Genomic DNA, 25,310 nt, shown 5'->3' with positions numbered 1-25,310 from the left:
CAACTTTCAAGTACGTTAAAGGGCTTAGTAAAACTGAGGCTGTGGGTATTTTACATAAAATGGAAAATTCAAGAACAAGGGGTCATGAGCTCAAGCTAAAGGGTAGTAGATTCAGGAGTAATTTGAGGAAGCACTTCTTTAGAGAAAGAGTGATTGATTTATGGAATAAACTTCCTCAAGAGGTAGTAGCAACAAACACTGTGGGGGACTTTAAAAATGCATGGGACAAGCATAAGGCTATCCTACGAACAAGATAAGTTTATACTGTTATGTAAGGTCGGGCAGACTTGCTGGGCCTATGGCTCTTATCTGCCGTCAATATCTATGTTTCTATGTAACTAAGCTAGAATTATTATATTTAATAACTATCAATTTAGGCCATGGATGGTGGCAGGCCAGAGTCAGTGTTTAGAGATATTGTGTAATTTATTTTTTATGTACAGGCTGAGGCATAAGGGAGGCCGTCGTGTGTACTAGTAGTATTAGTAGACAGTCACTAGTACTAGCTATGGAAAATGGGAAAAGCAAAAGCTTATACGATTAGATAGAGTCTGAGAGTAGTTGAAGACAGTCTTCTACTTAATCTGTACTACTGTCTATTACTGACAGTCTGTGTTGGCTCAAAGTCACTCCTCTGCTTAGTGCTTAGCAATCTGCTGCGAAAATTCCCAGGCCCAGGCCAGCCTGTGACTACTCACTCCTCCGGTCCCACACACTCCCACTCTATGTCTCTCTGACTGCTGTCTGCTGCGCAGTGCAACCAACTCCCACTCTCTCTCGCCTGCACTGACTGACTGGTCTGACTCAAGTGACGTGGGTCGTGACATAACCTCACTGCTCCCGCCTCCTCCCCTCTCAGCCCCAGTCACCACCCTATTAGCTGAATGATTCGAGAATAAAAGTGTATATCCTCCAATCATTCAGATCGATGCCATGATGATGCGTAAGTGCCTGTCACCTGTGCCTCCTATTGGCCGCTCCTCACACTCCTGTTTTCCCGAGCTAAAAATTGCAGCAAAAAAAAAAATGTCAAAAAAATAATTAAAAAAAAAAATGTCAGGAAAAAAATAAATTACATTTTTTTTAGTTGAACTGGTGTGGCGGGGCCCCCCTGACCGCGGGGACCTAGGCAGCTACCTCGCTCACCTTGCCCTGAGGCCGGCCCTGCGAGTTAAGGAGCAGCAGTCTTATGGCTGCTGCTTCTTAACTCCTGATTCCGGTGAGCCTGAAGGCTTGTGTGGAATAAGCAGCATTGACTGCTTGATAAATAGGCCCCTAAGCATTCAAAGTTTCACATAAAGTGAAAAGCATTGATGTGCATTTCAATTTAAAAATATTTCTAAATAGTAATTTTATTAAAGGGACCCTCAAGTCAAAATTAAACTTTCATAATTCAGATAGAACATACAATTTTAAACAACTTTCCAGTTGGCTTCAATTAATAAATGTGCACAGTCTTTTTTATATTTACACTTTTTGAGTCACTAGCTCCTACTGAGCATGTGCAAGAATTCACAGAATATACGTATATGCATTTCTGATTGGCTGATGGCTGCCACATGATACAGGAGGAGAGGAAATAACAAACATGGAAATTCACTGTATTTACTGGTCCTTTAATAGTTACTAAATTGGAACAAAAGTAGGCATATTCTAAGTCATATTCCCAATGGTATGTATGTTAATAGTATTTATAACTATCAATAGTTACAAAAGAAGGCATGCCAGAAGCCATACTTAGTTGTTAATAGTATCTATTACTAGCTTCTCGCTGCATTCTTGGTGAATGTATTTTGTAAATCATATATCACTGTTTAATTTATATTGCATTCACCGATGTGTTTAATTGCTTGTTTGATGGAGCACGTAGCCTTATTGTGATTCTATTTTTGTACTTACCTTGTAGCCTGTACCACCCTGACACAACACTGCCATATTGAAAGTTAAAGTTGTTTTTTTTTTTGTGCTGTCAATAGTATCCATTAAGATGCTGTATTTATGTAGCATATTCTCTTATAAAAAAAGGCACATTGAAACAATTATACATCTTATTATGTAGATTCTATTACAATGAGCATACATTGATACATTTAAGTGGCTTTGATCCCACTCTACAAATTAAAAAAGCATTTGTCACATGGTGCTAAGTAATGTTCTGCATGAGTTTGCTCAAATAATTAGAGTTTAATCACAGTCAGTCAATAAACATAAGCTTTAATTAGCAAAGGGCCAGGAAGCCAACTTAAATAAAATATTCACCTTTAGATTAAACAGTACCACTGAAAAGAACATTACCTACAAAATGAAAACAATAGGCTTTGTCAATGTATTGCGTACCAATGTAAAGTAGCTATATTTTATTTTTATTTAAGCAGCTCCTTTGTATAATGTAGCATAGCTAAATAAATGGTTTAGGAATGGTAGCAAATCCATTAATTATGTAAAAATGGAACCAATTTAGAACACATTGGATTTTGTTCTTAAAGACATAGGAAGGTCAAGTATTCCTAAGGCACCTTCGGCTTTAGCACAGTTGGACTAGCGCAGTGTCAAGTTAGAGGCAAAGGATAATTAATAAAGATTTCTTCAGCATGCCCCATAGAAGTCAACGGGGAGAAGGAGTTAGCACGTCTGAGTCCAAAGTCCTGAAGTCTAAATCATTCACTTGCACGCTACCTTTTTACTTTCAACTTGTAACGCACATGCTAACTCAGTCATGCTAATTTTTACTTTGAGTGCAGTTAGCACTCAAGCGTAAAAAAAAAACATAATTTATGCTTACCTGATAAATTTATTTCTCTTGTAGTGTATTCAGTCCACGGATCATCCATTACTTATGGAATATATTCTCCTTCCCAACAGGAAGCTGCAAGAGTCCACCCACAGCAAAGCTGCTATATAGCTCCTCCCCTAACTGCCATATTCAGTCATTCGACCGAAAACATGCAGAGAAAGGAAAAACCATAGGGTGCAGTGGTGACTGTAGTTCAAATGAAAAAATTACCTGCCTTAAAGTGACAGGGCGGGCCGTGGACTGGATACACTACAAGAGAAATAAATTTATCAGGTAAGCATAAATTATGTTTTCTCTTGTTAAGTGTATCCAGTCCACGGATCATCCATTACTTATGGAATACCAATACCAAAGCTAAAGTACACGGATGATGGGAGGGACAAGGCAGGTACTTAAACGGAAGTTACCACTGCCTGTAAAAAACCCTTTCTCCCAAAAATAGCCTCCGAAGAAGCAAGGTATCAAATTTGTTAAATTTGAAAAGTATGAAGCGCAGACCAAGACTCCGTCTTGTAAATCTGTTCAACAGAAGCCACATTTAAAAAAGGCCCAAGTGAAAACCACAGCTCTAGTAGAATGAGCTGTAATCCCTTCAGGAGGCTGCTGTCCAGCAGTCTCATAAGCTAAATGAATTATGCTTTTTAACCAAAAAGACAGAGAGGCTGCTGAAGTCTTTTGACCTCTCCTCTGTCCAGAATAGACAACAAACAAGGTGAACGTTTGATGAAAACTGTAGTAGCTTGTAAGTAAAACTTTAAAGCACAAACCACGTCCAATATTGTGTAATAGACGTTCCTTCTTTGAGGAAGGATTAGGATACAAGCATGGAACAACTATCTCTTGAGTGATGTACTTGTTAGATACCACCTTAGGAAAAAACCCAGGTTGGTACGCAGGACTACCTTATCCGTACGAAGGACCAGATAAGGAGAATCACATTGTAACACAGATAACTTGGAGACTCTACGAGTCGAGGAATTAGCTACCCAAAAGGAACTTTCCAAGATAAAGATTGATATCTATGGAACAAAAAAGGTTCAAACGGAACTTCTTGAAGAACCTTAAGAATCAGGTTTAAGCTCCATGGCGGAGCAACAGTTTTAAACACAGGCTTGGATCTAACCAAAGCCTGACCAAATGCCTGAACATCTAGAATACCTGCCAGACGCTAGTGCAAAAAAATAGACAGAGTAAAAATCTGTCCCCTTTTAAGGAATTAGCTGACAACCCTTTTCTCAAAAACATCTTGGAGAAAAGATAATATCCTGGGAATCCAGACTTTACTCCATGAGTAACCCTTGGATTCATAACAATCAGATATTTACACCATATCTATGTTCAATTTTCCTAGAGACAGGCTTTCATGTCTGTATTAAGGTATCAATGACTGACTCGGAGAAGCCATGCTTTGATAACATCAAGCGTTCAGTCTCCAGGCAGTCCATCTCAGATTGATTCTATTTAGATGGTTGAAAGGACCCTGAGGTAGAGGGACCTGTCTCTGAAGCAGAGACCGTGATGGAAAGGATGACATGTCCACCAGATCTGCATACCAGGTCCTGCGTGGCTACGCAGGCGCTGTCAAAAACACCAAAGCCCTCTCCTGCTTGGTCTTGACCTCCGGAGGAAATCCCACTCCCCCGGAAGAAAAGTCTGACGACTTAGAAAATCCACCTCCCAGTTCTCAACACCTGGGATATGGATAGCTGATAGACAAGAGTGAGTCTCTGTCCAGTGAATTATTGTAAGACTTCTAACATCGCTAGGGAACTTCTGTTCCCCCTTGATGGCTGATGTAAGCCACAGTCGTGTATATTGTCCGACTGAGTATGATGTACCTAAGAGTTGCTAACTGAGGCCAAGTCTGAAGAGCATGGAATATCACTCCCAGTTCCAGAATATTTATTAGAAGGAGGGTCTCCTCCTAAGTCCACTATCCCTGAGCCTTCAGGGAGTTCCAGACTGCATCCCAACCTAAAAGGCTGGCATCTATTGTAACAATTGTCCCATCTGACCTGCAGAAGGTCATACCCTTGGACAGATGGACCCGACATAGTCACCAGAGAAGAGAATCTCTGGTCTCTTGGTCCAGGTTTAACAGGGGGACAAATCTGTGTAATCCCCGTTCCTCTGACTGAGCATGCATAGTTGCAGCGGTCTGAAATGTAGACGTGCAAACGGTACTATGTCCCTTTCCGCTACCATTAAGCCGATTTCATTCATGTACTGAGCCACCGAAGGGCGCGGATGGGATGAAAAAAAAAAAAAAAAAAAAAAAACACGGCAGAAATTTAGAAACTTTGACAACCTGGACTCCGTCAGGTAAATTTTCATTTCTACAGAATCTATCAGAGTCCCTAGGAGGGAAACCCTTGAGATTGGGGATAGAGAACTCTTTCCTTGTTCACTTTCCACCCATGTGATCTCAGAAATGCCAGTACTACGTCCGTATGAGACTGGGCAATTTGGATGTTTGACGCCTGTATCAGGATGTCGTCTAAATAAGGGGCCACTTCTATGCCCCGCGGTCTAAGGACCGCCAAAGCGACCCCAGAACCTCCATAAAGATTCTTGGGGCTGTAGATATCCCAAAGGAAAGAGCTACAAACTGGTAATGCCTGACTAGAAAGGCAAACCTGAAAAACGATGGTGATCTTTATGCATCACAATGTGAGGATAAGCATCCTTCAAATCCATTGTAGTCCTCTATTGACTCTCCTGGATCATAGTTAAGATGGTACGAATAGTTTCCATCTTAAATGACGGAATTCTGAGGAATTTGTTTAAGATCTTTAGATCCAAAATAGGTCTGAAGGTTCCCTCTCCTTGGGAACCACAAACAGATTTGAGTAAAAACTCTGTCCCTGTTCCTCTCTTGGAACTGGATGGATCTCGTACACAATGTAAGAATGCCTCCTTCTTTATCTGGTTTGCAGATAATTGTGAAAGGCGAAATCTCCCCTTTTTTGGGGGGGGAATCTTTGAAATCCAGAAGATATCTCTGGGATATAAATTCCAATGCCTAGGGATCCTGGGCATCTCTTGCCCACGCCTGGGCAAAGAATGAAAGTCTGCCCCCTATAGGATCCGTTACCGGATAGGGGTCCGTTCCTTCATGCTGCCTTAGAGGCAGCAGCAGGCTCCTTGGCCTGCTTATCTTTGTTCCAGGTCCGATTGTCTCCAGACCGCCTTGGACTGAGCAAAAATTCCCTCTTGTTTTGCCTTAGAGGAAGAGGATGCCACACCTGCCCTGAAGTTTTTAAAAGGTACGAAAATTAGACTTTTTTTTTTTTTTTTTTTCCCCTTGATTTAGACCTATCCTGAGGAAGGGCATGACCTTTTCCTCCAGTGATATAAGCAATAATCTCCTTCAAACCAGGCCCGAATAGGGTCTGCCCCTTGAAGGGAAGTTAAGTAGCTTATTTATTAAAGTCACGACAGCTGACCATGATATAAGCCATAGCGCTCTGCGCGCCAGTATAGTAAAAAACAGAATTCTTAGCGTTAGTCTAGTCAAATGAACAAGGCATCAGAAAACAAAGGAATTGGCTAGCATAAGCTTGTCAAATATATTCATCCAATGGAGTCGCTTAACTGTAAAGCCTCATCAAGAGACTCAACCCAGAACGCCACAGCAGCAGTGACAGAAGCAATGTATGCAAGGGGCTGCAGGATAAAACCCTGTTGAATAAACATTTTTTATCCATTGGATCTAAAAAGCACAACTGTCCTCGTCAGAGGTAGTGGTACGCTTAGCTAGAGTAGAAACTCTTCTCTCCACCTTAGGAACTGTCTGCCAGAAGTCCCGTGTGGTGGTAACTATTAGAAAACATTCTTCTAAAAAATAGGAGGGGAAGAGAACGGCACACCTGGTCTATCCCATTCCTTATTAAAATTTTTTTAGTAAACCTCTTTAGGTATTGGAAAAACATCAGTACACACCGGCACTGCATATTATTTATCCAGTCTACACAATTTCTCTGGCCCTGCGATTGTACACATTCATTCAGAGCAGCCAAAGCCTCCCTGAGCAACAAGTGGAGGTTCTCAAGCATAAATTTTAAATGTAGAAATATCAGAATCAGGTTAAATCATCTTCCCTGAGTCAAAAAAAAAAAAAAAATCACCCACAGACTAAGCATATTGTGAGGTAGTATCATACATGGTTCTTAAAGCGTCTGTATGCTCTGTATCTACCCCCAGAGCTAACTGCTTTCCTTTAATTTCAGGTAGTCTGACTAATACTGCTGCCAGAATATTATTCACCACCTTTGCCATGTCTTGTAAAATAAACGCTATGGGCGCCCTTGATGTACTTGGCGCCATTTGAGCGTGAGTCCCTGAAGCGGGAGTCGAAGGGTCTGACACGTGGGGAGAGTTAGTCGGCATAACTTTCCCCTCGACAGAATCCCCTGGTAAAGAAACGCTATGGGTGCCCTTGATGTACTTGGCGCCATTTGAGCGTGAGTCCCTAAAGCGGGAGTCAAAAGGTCTGACACGTGGGGAGAGTTAGTCGGCATAACTACCCCCACGACAGAATCCTCTGGTGATAATGTTTTTAAAGACAAAAAATGATCTTTATTGTTTAACATGAAATCAGTACATCTGGTACACATTCTAAGATGGGGTTCCACCATGGTTTTAAAACATAATGAACACAGAGCTTCCTCTATGTCAGACATGTTAGAACAGACTAATAATGAGACTAGTAAGCTTGGAAAACACTTTAAATCAAGTTAACAAGCAAATATATAAAACGTTACTGTGCCTTTAAGAGAAACAAATTTTGCAAAAATTTGAAATAACAGTGAAAAAAGGCAGTTAAACTAACAAAATTTTTACAGTGTATGTAACAAGTTAGCAGAGCATTGCACCCACTTGCAAATGGATGATTAACCCCTTAATACAAAAAACAGATTAACAAATCGAAAAATATGTTTTAAACAGTCATAACAGCTCCTACTTTTGAAGCCCTTTTGAGCCCTTCAGAGATGTCCTATAGCATGCAGGGGACTGCTGAGGGAAGCTGAATGTCACTGTTTGTAATTTTAACTGCACCAACTGTAACTTTTATACTATAACAGTGGAAAGCCTCAGGAAACTGTTTCTATGCAAAATTTAAGCCAGCCATGTGGAAAAAACTTAGGCCCCAATAAGTTTTATCACCAAACATATGTTAAAAAACGATTAAACATGCCAGCAAACGTTTTAAAACACATTTTTACAAGAGTATGTATCTCTATTAATAAGCCTGATACCAGTCGCTATCGCTGCATTTAAGGCTTTACTTACATTACTTCGGTATCAGCAGTATTTTCTTAGTCAATTCCATTCCTAGAAAAATATTTTACTGCACATACCTTATCTGCAGGAAAACCTGCACGCCATTCCCCCTCTGAAGTACCTCACTCCTCAGAATGTGTGAGAACAGCAAATGGATCTTAGTTACGTCTGCTAAGATCATAGAAAAACGCAGGCAGATTCTTCTTCCAAATACTGCCTGAGATAAACAGCACACTCCGGTGCCATTTAAAAATAACAAACTTTTGATTGAAGAATAAACTAAGTAGAAAGCACCACAGACTCTCACAACCTCCTATCTATGTTGAGGCTTGCAAGAGAATGACTGAATATGGCAGTTAGGGGAGGAGCTATATAGCAGCTTTGCTGTGGGTGGACTCTTGCAGCTTCCTGTTGGGAAGGAGAATATATTCCATAAGTAATGGATGATCCGTGGACTGGATACACTTAACAAGAGAAATTGTAATCTGGCTCTCTTTCTACTTTCTAATTTATTTACACTTTTTTTTATATATATTAATGCATTTAGGATAGTGATTAATGCAGAATTCCATTGTACTTTATATGTTTCTGCATATTTTTAACAGGTTAACAAGGTTTGTATACTTCTGTTTCTTTTACAAACTGATATGCACTTTTTTTCTATGTGAATTTAACTTTATGGTTTCATTGAGTGGGTTTACAGAATTGTTTATTAGGATGTCAAGGAACATCCCTTGAGTGTGTCTGCAAATATCCCACATATTCACTAAGAATTTGACAACTGTTGTCACTGATTTATCTCACCAGATGTATGCTGGTGAAAGTTGTTCAAAATTCAAATTGTACTTCTTTAACTCACAAAAAAATTAAACTGGTGTAAATATTGCATTTTTTATTTGTAGTTTGTTTAAACATATACTTTATATCAGTTCCTTTTACTCCCCTTTTAACATTACTTTATTACAGAGAACTTAATTACTATCTATGAGAGGCACTTTAAAGCCAACTGGGATGTCCAGGTTCTGACTCTTTTCTAAGAGAATTCAGTGAGTTCTGCTGGAGAGCTTTTGGAAATTGGGACTGTCACAGATACCGGGCTGCAGGGGTTAAACCTCCACCCCCTACTACCTCACCCCCTCCTGTTTCAAAGCGGATTTGGGCTTTTGAGAGCAACCCCGATCTCCCAGACCTTTGATTTACTTTGTTTTATGGTTTACCCATCATCATGAAAGAGCTGGTCCCTGACCGCCTAGTCCCTCTCTGGCTGACCGGGCCCTTGGAACTGTTGGTCAGCCACATTGTCCGCATCCCTGGTATCACTTACCCCAGGTCACTCCAGCGGCCCGTTGTCCCAGAGCTCCACTCTTTTGGGGATTGGTACCCCTTGGGGAGGGCAAGAGGTGAGGTGATTTCCAGAAGGGAGCTCCCTTGGGAACCGGGGGTTCTGGACCATCCCCCCCTCTACAACCCCCACTCCACAGTGGCCTTCCCGGTGTATGTTTAATCACCCATAGCTCCGGTCCCCAGCCATGAATCATGTCGCTTTATGGACTGTAGCAGCTGGGGACCGAGGGCTTCCCAACTAAACCCCGGAAGTTCCGCCGCTCCCCATGGAATCACCACGGAACCACCATCCTTTTACCGCTGGAAACTATGGGACAATAGACTCTATGGATGGCGCAAGCCTGTCTGGAGGTGAGGGAATGGCGGGAGATTTAGGGTACTGAAAAGGCTCTGATCTTGATGAGATTGTATATATAAACTGTTTGTTTTCCTAATAAAGAGGTACTTCTTGTTTTCACCTGAATGCTAGTCTTTCTAGTTATTTGGGTGGGCTCATCTAAAATCACTTTGCTCCACTACATAGTGGCTGGTTCCAGGTACAGGAAGGATCCTTTGGTGGAGCTACCCAGTCAGGGTAGCCGGGTTCCTTCACAGGGACCTATCCTTCCACTTTTTTGACAAAAATTAACTTGTCATGAAGGGAAATGGAGCCCCTTTATCCAATGAGGGTAGGATGCAGATAATCAATCTCCCACTGTTTGCCATACCCACTCTATCTCATATGCAGAAGTTAGCACACCCTGTATCTCTTGAGAACTACAAAATTACGTTGGACTTGTAATATGATCACAAAAATAGAAGCAAAATTGAATGTGCTTGAGCGATGTTAGCGCACAATAGCACTAATAATTTTCACTCCGCATAATCTAAGTAATTGGTTTTAAACTTGTCCTCAGGCCTCCCTAACAGGTCAGAGTTTCAGGACTCTCAGGATGAGAGCCAGTTAATAACCATATTTACTAATTAGCTGTTTACTTCACCTGTGCTCCAGCTCATATATCCTGACAATCTGGCCTTTTAGGGAGGCCGGAGGACAGTTTTGGAAACCCCTGATCTAGGCGAATGTTGGAATAAGTTTAACTTCGTTCCACTTTGTTTGTCCCAAATGTTTAATCACTTTAAAGTGATGCATCATATATGTAAAAAAAAATGCCGACCAGAATATATTGCATGGACATTTCTATATAAAAATATTTGTTACGTCAAAATTTACGCAGTAGCCACATCCCATTATTGGTAAAATTTAAGCGACCAATCCAGACGATTGTCCTTTGATTTGCAAGGGTTTGTAAATCTGGTATGTGCAAACACATTCACTTTATTTTACTACTCAGTTCAAGTAAGTTTATTACTCAATTTTGCAAGTTCATGGTGAAATCCCAAAATTATGATAAAGAACAAAAAATTAAAGCAAACACAATGTAAACTTAGCATTAACTATATTAATTAGCTGTTAAAAACAAACAAACAATGCAAGATACATGTAAGAAACAAAGTTCAACGGTACTGCACAGATCAGATACCCTAGTGAGTTGGTAATAAAAAGTGATATAGATATATTCCTGTTTTATGCCGAGTAACATATCCTTTTTAAAATCTGTATCTTCCTGTTTGAGGGAGAAAGAGTTATCTGAAGTTTTAAAAAAAAGTGTCAGTTAATTAGGTTTCTCCCCAATAGGCTTTAGAGAGCTGTGGGTGGTGTCAGCTATTTATAAAGGCAGGACGTACAGGTAAAAACACAGAGGATAAGACGACTCCTAAAAAGTGAGTAGAATTGTATGAGACCTAGATTCTTCCCTTAGGTGTCCTCTAGAGAAGACAATAATTCTGCAGTTATTCAAGGAAGCATAACACTGTATACAAAGCCTTACTTGATGAAACAGTATACATGCATGACAGTCTATTTAGAAATGATCCAATAGTTTAGGTTTTGGGAGGAGGAATGATATACTACAACCAGGAAACATTATAAGAGATTTATTCCTCAATAGCCAAATACCTATCTCATATTAAAAAACATAACCATAAAGTAGCTTCTTTTGTGCTGTGAAAGATTATTTTGTGGTATTGTGTCATATATTCCCCATATATCCTAGTTCAGCTAATCACAGCATATGTAAAAAGCTGTTTGTGTGGGTGGAGAATATCTGACAAGGTTTACTTCTTTCCTGTGCTGACTGGATCAACAGTGTGTATGAGTCTTCTTGTTATTACTTAATTTTAAGGGACAGTCTACAATATAATTTTTATTGTTTTAAAAGATAGATAATCCCTTTATTACCCATTCCCCAGTTTTGCACAACCAACACAGTTATATTAATCTATGTTTTACCTCAGTGATTACCTTGTATCTAAGCATCTTCTGACAGCCCCCTGATCACATGACTATAATTTATTGACTTGCATTTAGTAAATGTGTTGTGCTAACTCCCGGGGCGTGAACACATTGTTATCTATATGGCCCACATGAACTAGCAGTCTCCTGTTGTGAAAAGCAAATTTAGAGGTTTAAATGTTATAAAGTAAATTAATCTAACAATGTTGGTTGTGCAAAGCTGGGGAATGGGTAGTAAAGGCATTATCTATCTTTTTAAACAATAACAATTTTTTTGTAGACTGTCCCTTTAATTCCAAGGAGGAGATAGCAGCTAATTACTCATGTCTAGGCTCCAGCATTTTATGTTATTTTTTGCAGGTGATTCACAAAAATGCAGATAGATACCTGACATTTTACCCATAGGTATTTTTGGATAATACTGTATTCAAATAATTAACATATCTTAAATTAATTATTAAGAAAAACAAACAAAATAGATAACCTATAAGGGACATCTCTTAGGTAGCACCAGACTAAAATATATCTTGAAAGTCAAATAAAAAACAAATGATATATATAAAATACAATTACAAGACATGTGAGTCCATAACCATAATGATTCCAAGATATCCAGCTCAGGCATCTCCACACTAATTCATTCTGGTAATAGTACACAAGTTCCAGAGAACATGAAGAACAAAAGAGGGCCCCACACAGCGTAATCTTTCAAATAACATTGACAGAAGAATAAAAAAGTATAGGACTCACACTTTAAGATGACACCCGAACCTGTTACATAAGCACAGTGTGAGTCCTAAACTTTTTTATTTTTCTGTCAATATTATTTGCAAGATTACGCTATCTGGTATCACTTTTTTGTTTTTTATGTTTACTTAAAAAAATTATGTCCATAAAAATCTTTCTATAATGAGACCACCAATATCTTTCGTTCACATCTTCTTTGTGAGGGACTTTTAGCAAGTTTCTGGTATAGATCTGGGTAACAATGTGTAAGGGTACATTTACATGCTCAGTGCATGATGTGTCAATGTGAGTTTTTATGATGCTTAATCTATCAATGTGAGTTTTTATGATGCTTAATCTTTCAATGTGAGTTTTTATGATGCTTAATCCCTTAGTTTCATTAATGTGTGTTTTACATGTTTTGGATCATTGTATTAAATTATTTATTTTTAAAGAAATGCTGTGGGCATTTATAATTTTTTGGTTTTATATCCCTTTAAAATAAATATACAAAAAAAAAACAACTCATTAGTGCTAACGACGGCTCTGAGCCGTCGCAGAGTTTCCCACTCTGGTGCTAACGACGGCTCAGAGCCGTCGCTAGCACTCTCCCACCTTGAGGGAGATCTGGGGGCTCTCACCCACTCCTACCCCGGTTATTGGGCCTGCATAGTGACAGGCATCGCCGAGGCTTCACGTTTTGCGTGGTGACATCACGCGCAATGACATGATGATATCTCCAAGCAACTTTATTAAAAATGTACTATACAAAGTATAGGGAAAGGGGACAGTTTGCTTAGAAGCCTGTATTTCAGGCTTCTTAGCAGCTACAGACCCCCATGACCCAACGTTGGTAAGGTAATTACCTAACCTTTCCAACGGTGTAAGTCTTGGGGATCTGGAAAACAAAATACAAAAGTTAAAAAAGAAAATTAAAAAAAAACTTCAATCAGCTTAGCACCCATGTGGGAAAGTGCTTAGCACTCAAAGGGTTAAAGAAGCCCAAAAAAGTGCAAACATTATCTTTAGTAACTAATGAAAACTTAGCTTGAGAGATTGTTTTAGTGTAAAGCAAATTGACATGAACTCACTTGCCCTTAGTATTCAAGCTCAATGCTTTGCAGATATTTCTTTCTGTGCCTATAAGTAATACCTATTTTAATTTAGAGTAATTAAGTATTTACTTATCTCTACAGGGATAAAGCTCCTGCAAGATGTTTCAGACTTTTGTTTTTTTGCTGGGTATTATATTGGTAGAAACAAGTAGTAACAAGATATGCCAAGACATAGAAACAATCGGCTGCATTAATTTGAAATGTCCTCCTTGGACTGCAGGATTACCAGGCAAAGATGGGTCCAAAGGAAAGCCAGGTGATATAGGTAAGCATTGCTTTATAATACATGGAAACAAAACAATTTTTGTGATCAACCTTCTTCAACTTATATATTATATTCTCGTTTTATTGGGTCATAATATATAGGTCCATATAAGAATTGTTGTACACTTAGTGCTTGGGGGTTTGATGCACCAAGAAGTTATATTAAGTTATAAAGATACCATGTTCACAATATAGAAACAGGAAGCAAGATTTATGGAGGTGAAAACATTTAAACCCAGATTACAAGTAGAGCACTATTGTTGATTCAGAGTACCCTATCAGTGTCACAGGCCCACACTCACAATAACGCACAATCTGGTATTACAAGTAAAAATTTGGGATGTGCATTTGTTTTTGAACGAATGAAAATTTGTGACAAAAATCGGATTTTCCTCTGTTTTAACGAATTAATATCCTAATTAATGCACCAACGATAGATAATTAAAGAAAATGAAAAAATACTGACAAAATTTATCAGTATTCATTAGTTTACTTTATTTTTTTAAGGGGTTAATACTTACCGTAGCGAGCTCCCCATGTTCTCCTGAGCACTTTAAGGTAACTATTGTAGCTTTGAAACATTTACATTCATTTTTTTAACTAAAATTCAGTATTCACCTCTGCTCCTGATGTCCTGAATAGCTGTTGTAAGTTGAGCTCTACACTTCCCTCCACTGATCTATTGAAAGTGCAGTTTGTGCAGGTCGGAGGATCAGGCAAAAGCCAGAACAACATTTTGTAGCAAGCCCCATAGAAGTTAACAGGAAGAGGAACTTAGCTCACTGGTACTATCTGACCTCCTGATGTTAATGTGCCTGAGGCTTTCACTCAATCAAAAACATGTTACTTTCAACTTGTAATATGAGCGCAAGAATAGGAACACTATTTAACTTGAACGATTTTAGCACTCAATAGCGCTATTTTTGTGCGCTTCCTTTCTAATCTAGGTCTTCATAGGGAACTTAATGGTTTAGGTTGCTAATAAATACACTGCTACATAGTATATCTGCTCATACAGCTAAGCACATACAGTATTCACTAAAAAATGCAGAAACTCAATCTCCAAAAAGTACCCTCCAGTGTCACTTTGAAAACCTTGGTCTATTTCAATAAAGAGATCCAAAAAATAGAATTTGTTGTTAAATATATATTCCTCCACCAACCTTTAAGAATGTTTCCCCTTTACATGTATTAAATGCAAATATACAGAATAGTAGCTACAGAGGGACACTAATAAAATAAGAGGGAATATGCAACAACAAAAAATAAGCAAATTAAAAACGTATATGTATGTGCTTCTTTACATAGCATAAAAATGATACGTCTTAGACTGAACACTGTCTATAAAATAACATTTATTTATTAGACTTGCTTCATAGAATACAGTATATGGGATATACATAGCAAGCAATTCAAGCCTTTCTGTTTGGTAAATAATCTCACAGTTTCGTGGACTGCCTAGCTCTCTGCATATCACAGTTCCACTTTATGTGAACTCTGATAAGTGGAAGCTGAACCAGGTATCGAGGAATTAATTTTTAATTGTATTTTGATTATCTTATTTTTGTTAAATACTGTTTTTTAAGGTTGAAAATGTTATCATCAATCAAAAAAAGTATAATTGTGTAAAACTGTGCACTTAAAAAGTTAATGTGATGGCTGCACTGTTTAAGGCGATTACTATTTTTTGTAGAATATGTTAACATATTGACAAAAGTGTTTTTATTGCTGCAGATTGTTCAGTTTTTAACTTTTATTCAGGGTAAATAAAGATTTCAATGTGTTCCTTTTTTGGCATATTTACCCTGCCTTATTAAACACCCTTCTATGGGCTCGATTATAAGTGGAGCGTTAATTAGCGCCATGGCCGGATTGGCCAACCAGGATACAAGGAGATTTCCCGGTGGACTGCAGCAGCTGGGGCTGGAAAGCAACAAACTAACGGGGTGATTAATGGATGCAATTGGGTTGTAGTTTCCTATATAACCACAGTCTGGCACTTTTTTTTTAAATACAAACTAATATAAAATAATTATGAAAAAAACATATTCCATTAATCCCCTTTGAGAAAAATGGTGTGCATTTTACTGACAACATAAAAATAGGGCTGGTCTCCAAATTTTCCAGGGCTGCCTTTTATTCCCAGTCCTGATTAGCGCTCTTGCTTGAGTGCTAATACCACTGAAAGTAAACTTTTTATGCAGACGGAATAGCACGAGTATTAATAGTTGAAAGAATTTTTTTACATGGGAGTAAAACCCAACACACGCTTACTGCTGGACTTAAATATAGTGACGGCAGTAATACCTATCGCTCTTGCTCTAACCTGATCCTGTTTAACCAGGTACGCTATATCCTTCACAAATTAAGAATATTTTACATTCCAATGTTCTTCACATAGAAGAAAAAGTTATATTTATTGTATATATATATATATATATATATATATATATATATATACACACAGTATATATAAATATAAGATTTTTTGTAAAAGATCAAGAGAGAGAGAGAGAGAAAGAGAAAGATATATTAAAAACTACATAAAATATTTACAGTAAAAACACAGTAAGAACATTATTACATTTTACAAATATTAAAATGTTTTCTGTATGGGTAAATATATATATATATATATATATGTATATATGTGTTTATGTGTATATACAGTATGCATATATATACATATATATATATAAAACACACACATATAAAACACACGCATGCGTAGATGCACTTCTTCGGAAGAACCGCATCTACACATGCTCGAAACGCACCAGGCGTTCCTGACTGTGATCTTGCTACTCAGCACCAGTATTGGACTTCCAATAAATATTCCTTTTCAGCACACTATTGTACAGAGTCAGCACATCTTATTGCTCCGTTGCTGTTTTGTTCATTAGCGGTTGGGCATACCACTTTAAAGATATGCTGCTCGTTTGCTGCATTTACCTTGGATCCCGGGCTTACTCTCCGCCCCTCCGCGTCTTGCTCCAAACCAGAGTGCCTAGCTACGTCACTGGTGACACACCCGGAATTGCGCTCTCACTACAAACAAGCCTCTTTGCACGCCAGGAAAGACACGCAGGGTGCACCCCCCAGAAAGGTTTCATCGCCAGTCCGTGAGGAAGTACAGCAGTGTGCCCAGGCACCCCACCAGACCAGTGGAGGGTAAGAGACTTTGGCTGATGACACATTACTTCAGTGACTTACGCATATTTACCTACACCTTTGACATCTAGGCTGAAGTGGAGCACATCGACACTTAAGGAACTGTTGGAGGGTTTTGCCATGAGGTCCTTGATTTACATTACTAATTTTTGACTGTTTGTCCTTTCACACACGGACTGTATTGGGACACATACCCCCATTTTGGGTCCTCAGTATATACCTTTAGAGAACTCAAGGGTCATTATCTGAACACTTTTTCCATTTTTGAATCTATGTATATATATACATGTGTTTGCCACCTTGTTATATACTATTTACCTATGAAGCCTTTTAATTATTTTTTTTTATATTAACACATGAATATTTTTTTATCAGATAGTTCATATATGTATGTATGTAATACAAACAAGTTAGAGAAAAATACTCCTAGAGGTTCTCAGTGTAGCTACACCCTAAAATGTAAGAGTGATCCTCAGCAAATGTTAAACAAAACTAAGAACCAACAATAAGGGAGAGCACTAAATCAATAGCTTATTAAGATGTCCCAAAAGGGGAGAAATAATGTCAAATGAGATAGATATTAAATGTGAAAATTTTTACCGAACATGAATATCAATAAACAGAGAATAAAACATGATGAATTAATGCATGTAACTGTACATTCCATAAAACAGAGTAATAAGCCTCAATAAAAAATCTCAATAAAAAGTTCAGCTTTTTTGCTGTAGAGAGCAAAAGGACAATATTATCTGATATGATATACCGGTAGAGGATTGAAGTAAAATTGCACTGCAGTGGATATAGGATTAAAAATTATTTGTAGATCAAAATCAAACCTTGGTAAAAGTGCTTTATTGTGCCGACCGAGCGGCATCTTTTCAGAGAGAAATGCTGACTGAGCGGTGTCTCTGGTGTGTCTGTGCACACTTCCGGATCACGTGAGATGACGACTGCGGGTCAGGGATTGGTTGAAACCATGATACTCTCTGTGTCAGTCTTATAGATGATCCGTAGTGATCCGGTCTTTGGCGATCCAATTGAATGTGCCCTGTCTTACAGGGAAACAGGGGTAACAATCTCCTATGTGTGAGAATGGCATCTGTAACCAGTTCCTCAGCTGTATTTTCACCCACAATTAAGACGTTCCTGTGTGGTCGCTCTTCTGGTGGGATGGTTATTAAGAAGCAGCAAACAGCTTGGAACAACAATCTATGCATTTAAGCAATGGCCTTTATCAAGACTGTAACTGTATTTGTCAATGTATTCATGTTGTGTTTTTTGCACATTTTGTTTCAACACCTTTAGCCTTTGCTTTCAACTTGTAATAGTGCACTAAAGTTAGAGCAGTCATGATATTGATATTGTGACTTGCACTACGCTTAGTGTGTCACTTGTAATCTTGCTCTATATTTAAAAAGGAGAGAAATAGAGGCGCCAACCATAAAACAGTATCGTGGAGCAGACCACAGGTAAATGAGCGACCCCCCCCGTAGTGCGAGATACTTCCAAGTGGAATGGCACAAGTTCTGTGCCTGTACTAGCGGATAGGGACTATTCTGGGTCGCCCGACAGACACACAGGGGCAAGTACACGTCAGACAATGACCTCCAATCAGCAGCGGGTTGCTCCGTTAGGCTCCAACCAAAAGGAACTTGCTAGTAGATATGTCTGATCAATTGCAGTATTTTCCAATAACAATATTATCCAATGGACTTATCCCTGGGTGCTGCTTGAATTAGGAAACAAGTTGCTGCTGTTTTATCAAATGAAACAAACTCTGAGTATTACCTCACCCCTCGGGATACTTTATAAGTTACCTGGCCCCTGTGTGTCTGTCGGGCGACCCAGAATAGTCCTGATCCGCTAGTACAGGCACGGAGCTTGTGCCATTCCACTTGTGAGTATCTCGCACTACGGGGGGGGGGGGCTAATTCACCTGTGGTCTGCTCCACGATACTGTTTTATGGTTGGCGCCTCTCTTTCTCTCCTTTTTCTGCATCCAGGAATCCACTCGTGATTACTTTCTGAGAGTGCTGCCACAACTCGGCGTCTCCGGACTGAAGCTTAATACCCAGCACTAGCGCACCTTATGGGGATTTGTCGATCCTTTTGTCTATGCTCTATATTTACTATTTTGTTTCTATTTTAATAAAACAACTCTAGATACAAATAACAGATGTCTCAATTTTGCTATCATTATTTAACTATTAATTTATTTTTATGTTCCTAGGGTCTGAAGGACCAGTTGGCTTACAAGGAATATCTGGACCTCCAGGTTCAAAAGGAGAAACAGGACCACAAGGTGGAAAAGGGGAGATCGGTGACAGTGGAGCTGCAGGTATTAATAATATTGTTTATGTAATAATAACTTAGTTTAATAAATGGTTCAACCTGTACTTTGTGCATAGTAAAAATGAATATATGCATTAAATGGTATTCTATGAAGCATTTGGCTTAAAGGGACAGTTTACTCAAACATTTTCTCCCGTTTAATTTGCTCCCAATGATCCACTTTACCTGCTGGAGTTGTTTACAAGTATTTACATTATTCTTATATTGTCACTATAAATAGTTAATTTAGCCTGTGGTATCCCCACCTATCCTGAATTTTTTTGGTTTTAAGGCCAAGCTGTGTAAACATAACCAGTAGAAGAAATTACACTCTTAGTGGGTTATAGAAGAGATAAGGTAACAAAATTATAATTTTCCATTGTTCTCTCCAAGTATTAGTGATTGGTATGGACAGATATAAGATAAAGAAGTATGTATGTGTACACAATGTGATAAAGTAATGAAATCTGATTACACCTACACACTCAACCCATTTTATTAGGTTGTGGCTTCAAAACACAAAATCAGCTAATTCATATACACAAATAAACCTTAAAGGACCAGTCAACACATTAGATTTGCATAATCAACAAATGCAAGATAACAAGACAATGCAATAGCACTTAGTCTGAACTTCAAATGAGTAGTAGATTTTTTTATAACAAATTTCAAAGTTATATATATTTCCACTCCCCTTGTACCATGTGATAGCAATCAGCCAATCACAAATGCATATACGTATAGTCTGTGAATTCTTGCACATGCTCAGTAGGATCTGGTGACTCAAAAATTGTAAATATAAAAGACTGTGCACATTTTTTTTTTAATGGAAGTAAATTGGAAAGTTGTTTAAAATTACATGCTGTATCTAAATCATGAACATTTTATAAAACCTGAGTGTCCCTTTAAAAAGCAAATCTCATACTTTTTATACATGCAGCGGGTAAAAAAGTAATTGGAAACACTTTTATCGTATACTGTCCTTTTAATAGTCAAAGCCTGAGGACAAGGAATCCCTAAGACCAAGAAAATTAAACAAACTTTTGAGACAAAGATGTAAAATAAAAGAACAAAAGAGAGTTAGAAAACTAAATTGAAATAAAAATGTGTTGAGATTTACTTATTTTAATGGGTTGTCTCTGTACCTTTTAATAGTTTTAGGTGATATGTACCTTAGTGTAAAAATCCTCTGGCTTTCACAGTTATTGTGTTTTTCAGAACCCCAAATATGTGCTAAATTTCACATAAAACTGAAAAAGATGTTAACGCGACCATGGACATTTATTAAAATGAGATTGAAGAATTTGTACAAAGTTAATAGTTACTGAATAAATAACAGCAAACAAATGTATTTATTAAATGTTTCATTCTATTCAGAACTCACAGATCTCAGCCTCCGATTATTTTTGCTAGAAAGAAGACTGAACAGGTTGCAAACAATGAAAGATATACAGAAGAAAGGTGAGTGCATTAGTATTTATTATACAGCATATCATACCTTCCATTTTAAAATGAAACTGACAGACAGATGTTGAGTTCATGTGATCCTATCTAGTATTTAACCCTTTAAGGACACAGCTTTCAGTTTGCTCAAATGTTTTATGACGGAAAAATTCTGTCATATGTCCTTAAGAGGTTAAAAGTGTTGTTTCTGCAATCAGTGGGTTTTACTACTGCAGAAACCGTAACGTTCTAGTTGCAATTATCTCCCAGATGCCATTATTGGATTTGTCATGATAGCACAATAATAATGTTATGTGATTACAATGTTAATATGGACATAATAGTATCACAGCACAAACGATGTTACTTTTAGGAGGCAAATTCTTGTGAATCCCTTAAATACCATGAAAGGGCTGAAGGGCATTGCTTTGGAGTTACTTAAAGGGACAGTATACACTCATTTTCATATAACTGCATGTAATAGACACTACTATAAAGAATAAGATGCACAGATACTGATATAAAAATCCAGTATAAAATGGTTTAAAAACGTACTTAGAAGCTTTCAGTTTAGATCTGTTGAAAAGGTAGTTGGAAAGCCCACTGCAAGTGGGAAATAAGACACTCCCCCTTCCCCTTCTTTTGCATATGAAAAGACCCTTTACACAAACAGGAGCAAGCTGGAGAAGGTAGCTGACGGTATTCAAATAAAACTTTGGGGCTTGGTTAGGATTCTGAGCAATGTTATTTAACCCCTTAACGACCGAGGACGTGCAGGGTACGTCCTCAAAAAAAAGGCAGTTAATGCCTGAGAACGTACCCTGCACGTCCTCGGTTTGGAAAGCAGCTGGAAGCGATCCTGCTCGCTTCCAGCTGCTTTCCGGTTATTGCAGTGATGCCTCGATATGGAGGCATCCTGCAATAACTTTTTTAAGCCATCCGGTGCAGAGAGAGCCACTCTGTGGCCCTCTCTGCACCGGAGATTGGTGGTTCCCTGCGTTGGTGGGTGGCAGCCGGACCGGGAGGCGGGTGGCGGCCATCGATGGCCCTGGTTATGTGCAGGGGGGGCGGGATCGTGGGCGGGGACGAGCGGGGGCGCGCACGGACGCGCGCGCGTGCACGGGAGGGCGGGGGCGGGCGCGTGCACGGGGAGGGAGCGGGTGGGAACCGCTACACTACAGAAAATGTGTTAATAAAAATGTTTAAATGCCCTAATATTTTTTTTAAAAAAAAAAGATCAGCAAGGTGGTGGGGGTTTGTCTGTGTGGGGGGGGGAGCTACACTACAGAAAAAAGCCAAATAAATATAAAAAAAGCCCTTTTTTTTTGCAAACTGGGTACTGGCAGACAGCTGCCAGTACCCAAGATGGCCCCCAATGAGGCAGAGGGGATGGTCAGAGAGCGGTTTTGGGGGGGATCAGGGAGGTTGGGGGCTAAGGGGGGGATCCTACACCCTAGCATATGTAAATATGCTAAAAAAAAAATATTTATTTTTTAAAAAACCCTTTTATTTTAGTACTGGCAGACTTTCTGCCAGTACTTAAGATGGCGGGGACAATTGTGGGGTGGGGGAGGGAAGGGAGCTGTTTGGGAGGGATCAGGGGGTGGGATGTGTCAGGTGGGAGGCTGATCTCTACACTAAAGCTAAAATTAATCCTGCAAGCTCCCTACAAACTCCCTAATTAACCCCTTCACTGCTAGCCAGAATACACGTGTGAGGCGCAGCAGGATTTAGCGGCCTTCTAATTACCAGAAAGCAACGCCAAAGTCAAATATGTCTGCTATTTCTGAACAAAGGGGATCCCAGACAAGTATTTACAACCATTTGTGCCATAATTGCACAAGCTGTTTGTAAATTATTTCAGTGAGAAACCTAAAATTGTGAAAAATTTAACTTTTTTTTCAATTTGATCGCATTTGGCGGTGAAATGGTGGCATGAAATATACCAAAATGTGCCTAGATCAATACTTGGGGTTGTCTACTATACTACACTAAAGCTAAAATTAACCCTACAAGCTCCCTAAAAGCTCCCTAATTAACCCCTTAACTGCTGGGCATAATACACTTGTGGTGCGCAGTGGCATTTAGCGGCCTTCTAATTACCAAAAAGCAACGCCAAAGCCATATATGTCTGCTATTTCTGAACAAAGGGGATCCCAGAGAAGAATTTACAACCATTTATGCCATAATTGCACAAGTTGTTTGTAAATAATTTCAGTGAGAAACCAAAAGTTTGTGAAAAAATTTGTGAAAAAGTGAACGATTTTTTGTATTTGATCGCATTTGGCGGTGAAATGGTGGTATGAAATATACCAAAATTGTCCTAGATCAATACTTTGGGATGTCTACTAAAAAAAATATATATACATGTCAAGGGATATTCAGGGATTCCTGAAAGATATTAGTGTTCTAATGTAACTAGCGCTAATTTTGGAAAAAAGTGGTTTGGAAATAGCAAAGTGCTACTTGTATTTATGGCCCTATAACTTGCAAAAAAAGCAAAGAACATGTAAACATTGGGTATTTCTAAACTCAGGACAAAATTTTGAAACTATTTAGCATGGGTGTTTTTTGGTGGTTGTAGATATGTTACAGATTTTGGGGGTCAAAGTTAGAAAAAGTGTGTTTTTTTCAATTTTTCCTCATATTTTATATTTTTTTTTATAGTAAATTATAAGATATGATGAAAATAATGGTATCTTTAGATAGTCCATTTAGTGGCGAGAAAAACGGTATATAATATGTGTGGGTACAGTAAATGAGTAAGAGGAAAATTACAGCTAAACACAAATACCACAAAAATGTAAAAATAGCCTTGGTCCCAAACGGACAGAAAATGGAAAAGTGCTGTGGTCATTAAGGGGTTAAAAATAAGCAAAATTATACATTTTTAAAAAAAACAAAAAACTTTATGGGCTTTATAAATAGATCATCTACAAAACATTTATGCAAAGAAAAAATGAGTGTATAATGGCCCTTTAAGGTACAGAAAGGTCAAATTTAAAATGTGCATGGATGTGTTTCAATTTTAAATAGAGGCATCACAATACACACCACCAGATTGCAGACATGGTGTTGAACACTGGTACATGGGCACTCATGGCATATGTGTGTATGCCCATAAAAAAAAAATACATTTTGCTAGAAGCATTTTTGCTAATGGAAGTACATTGTAAAAATATTTCTATTTATAATGCAAATATGTACATTTCAGTTTTGACCTTCATATTCCTTTAAAAGTAGGATTACGGTTGACCTCATAATCAAAATGTATTATGACATTTTTAGAGGAATTTCATGGGTGTGAGTTTTGTAGAAAAGACCTTTTATAAAATGTTCTAAAGTATTGTGATCAGCACCTATGTGTATCATGATTCATATAGAGCATACAATTTCTAAATAACTTTTTAGTTTCTTCAATTATTTTGTTTCATTATCTTGGTATCCTTTATTGTAAGTGCAACAATACACTACTGGGAGTTAGCTGAACACATCAATAAATCAATGTCTAGAGGTATATGTTTGCTGCCACCAATAAGCAGCTAGTTCCCAGCTCTTGAGAATACCTAGGTATCCTGTTTACTAAAGGATACCAAGAGAACACAGCAAATTAAATTATAGAAGTAAATTAGAAAGTTGTTTATAATTGTGTGCTCTATCTCAATCATGAAAGAACATTTTTGGGTTTCATGACTCTTTAACTTTGCATGGGGCTAAATACAGAGGGGTCAATCACAATGCTTTAGAAAACTTTATCTAAGGGCTTTTTAAATATGATGCAAGTAGATTTTTTAAAATTTTGATCAAATGTACATTTGTCAAAAGTATTTGTCATACAACATTTTTATCTTGACAAAACTTTGTGTTTTTCTTTGTTTTAGCCCTGCTGTTCGCTAGAGGTTCAAGTGCGGGAGATACGCTCTTTGTTACAAATTATAGAGAATACAGTAGCTATTATGATGCATCATTTACTTGCATCACGGGTAGAGGTCAACTGGCCTCACCACGATCCGTTGATGAGAACCAAGCTGTGGCATCGATCATTTCACAATTTAGTAATTTAGCATTTTTGGGTATAAATGATATCCAAACAGAAGGTGTTTTTAGGTACCCAAGTGGTGAAGCAATTAGCTACTACAACTGGAGCCCAAATGAGCCCAACAATAATAACGATGCAGAAGACTGCACGGAAATACTTGCCAATGGAAAATGGAACGACTGTGTTTGTTATCAACGACACCTGACAATATGTGAATTTAGATAAAATGTCAGAGGAAGCAGAGCCATTCTAGCAATTGTGATGGTTATCAGTTGTTGAGCAAATAAACAATATCTGCATGTCTTTAATTGATCTATAAATCCCTCTCATTTAATCAAATGGATCCCTAAATTGTTCAGGCTCTTAATATATCTGTGGAAAACATATCCTATCATTTTTGTTGTAAATTAGTCTAAATAATTGTAACAGTCTGCTAAGAGTTAACAGGATACTCAAAAATGTTTT

The 25,310-nt window shown here is 38.3% G+C and overlaps 1 protein-coding gene across 1 annotated transcript in view; it reads left to right on the top strand.

Annotated features, from left to right (window-relative positions):
- Window positions 1–25,070, top strand: part of LOC128640393 (pulmonary surfactant-associated protein D-like) — a 31,099-nt gene extending 6,029 nt beyond the window's left edge. The window contains exons 2-5 of the mRNA XM_053692884.1: window positions 13,740–13,862; window positions 19,263–19,370; window positions 20,741–20,824; window positions 24,688–25,070. Of these exons, the coding sequence (XP_053548859.1) occupies window positions 13,740–13,862; window positions 19,263–19,370; window positions 20,741–20,824; window positions 24,688–25,070 (698 nt within the window). The remainder of the gene's footprint in view (window positions 1–13,739; window positions 13,863–19,262; window positions 19,371–20,740; window positions 20,825–24,687) is intronic.
- The last annotated feature ends 240 nt before the right edge of the window (window positions 25,071–25,310 follow it).

The sequence above is a fragment of the Bombina bombina genome, chromosome 9, assembly GCF_027579735.1.
Source record: "Bombina bombina isolate aBomBom1 chromosome 9, aBomBom1.pri, whole genome shotgun sequence".
Classification (NCBI taxonomy): Eukaryota; Metazoa; Chordata; class Amphibia; order Anura; family Bombinatoridae; genus Bombina; species Bombina bombina.
Note: the sequence above shows the minus strand (reverse complement) of the source record. Positions and strands in the feature narration are given on the sequence as shown.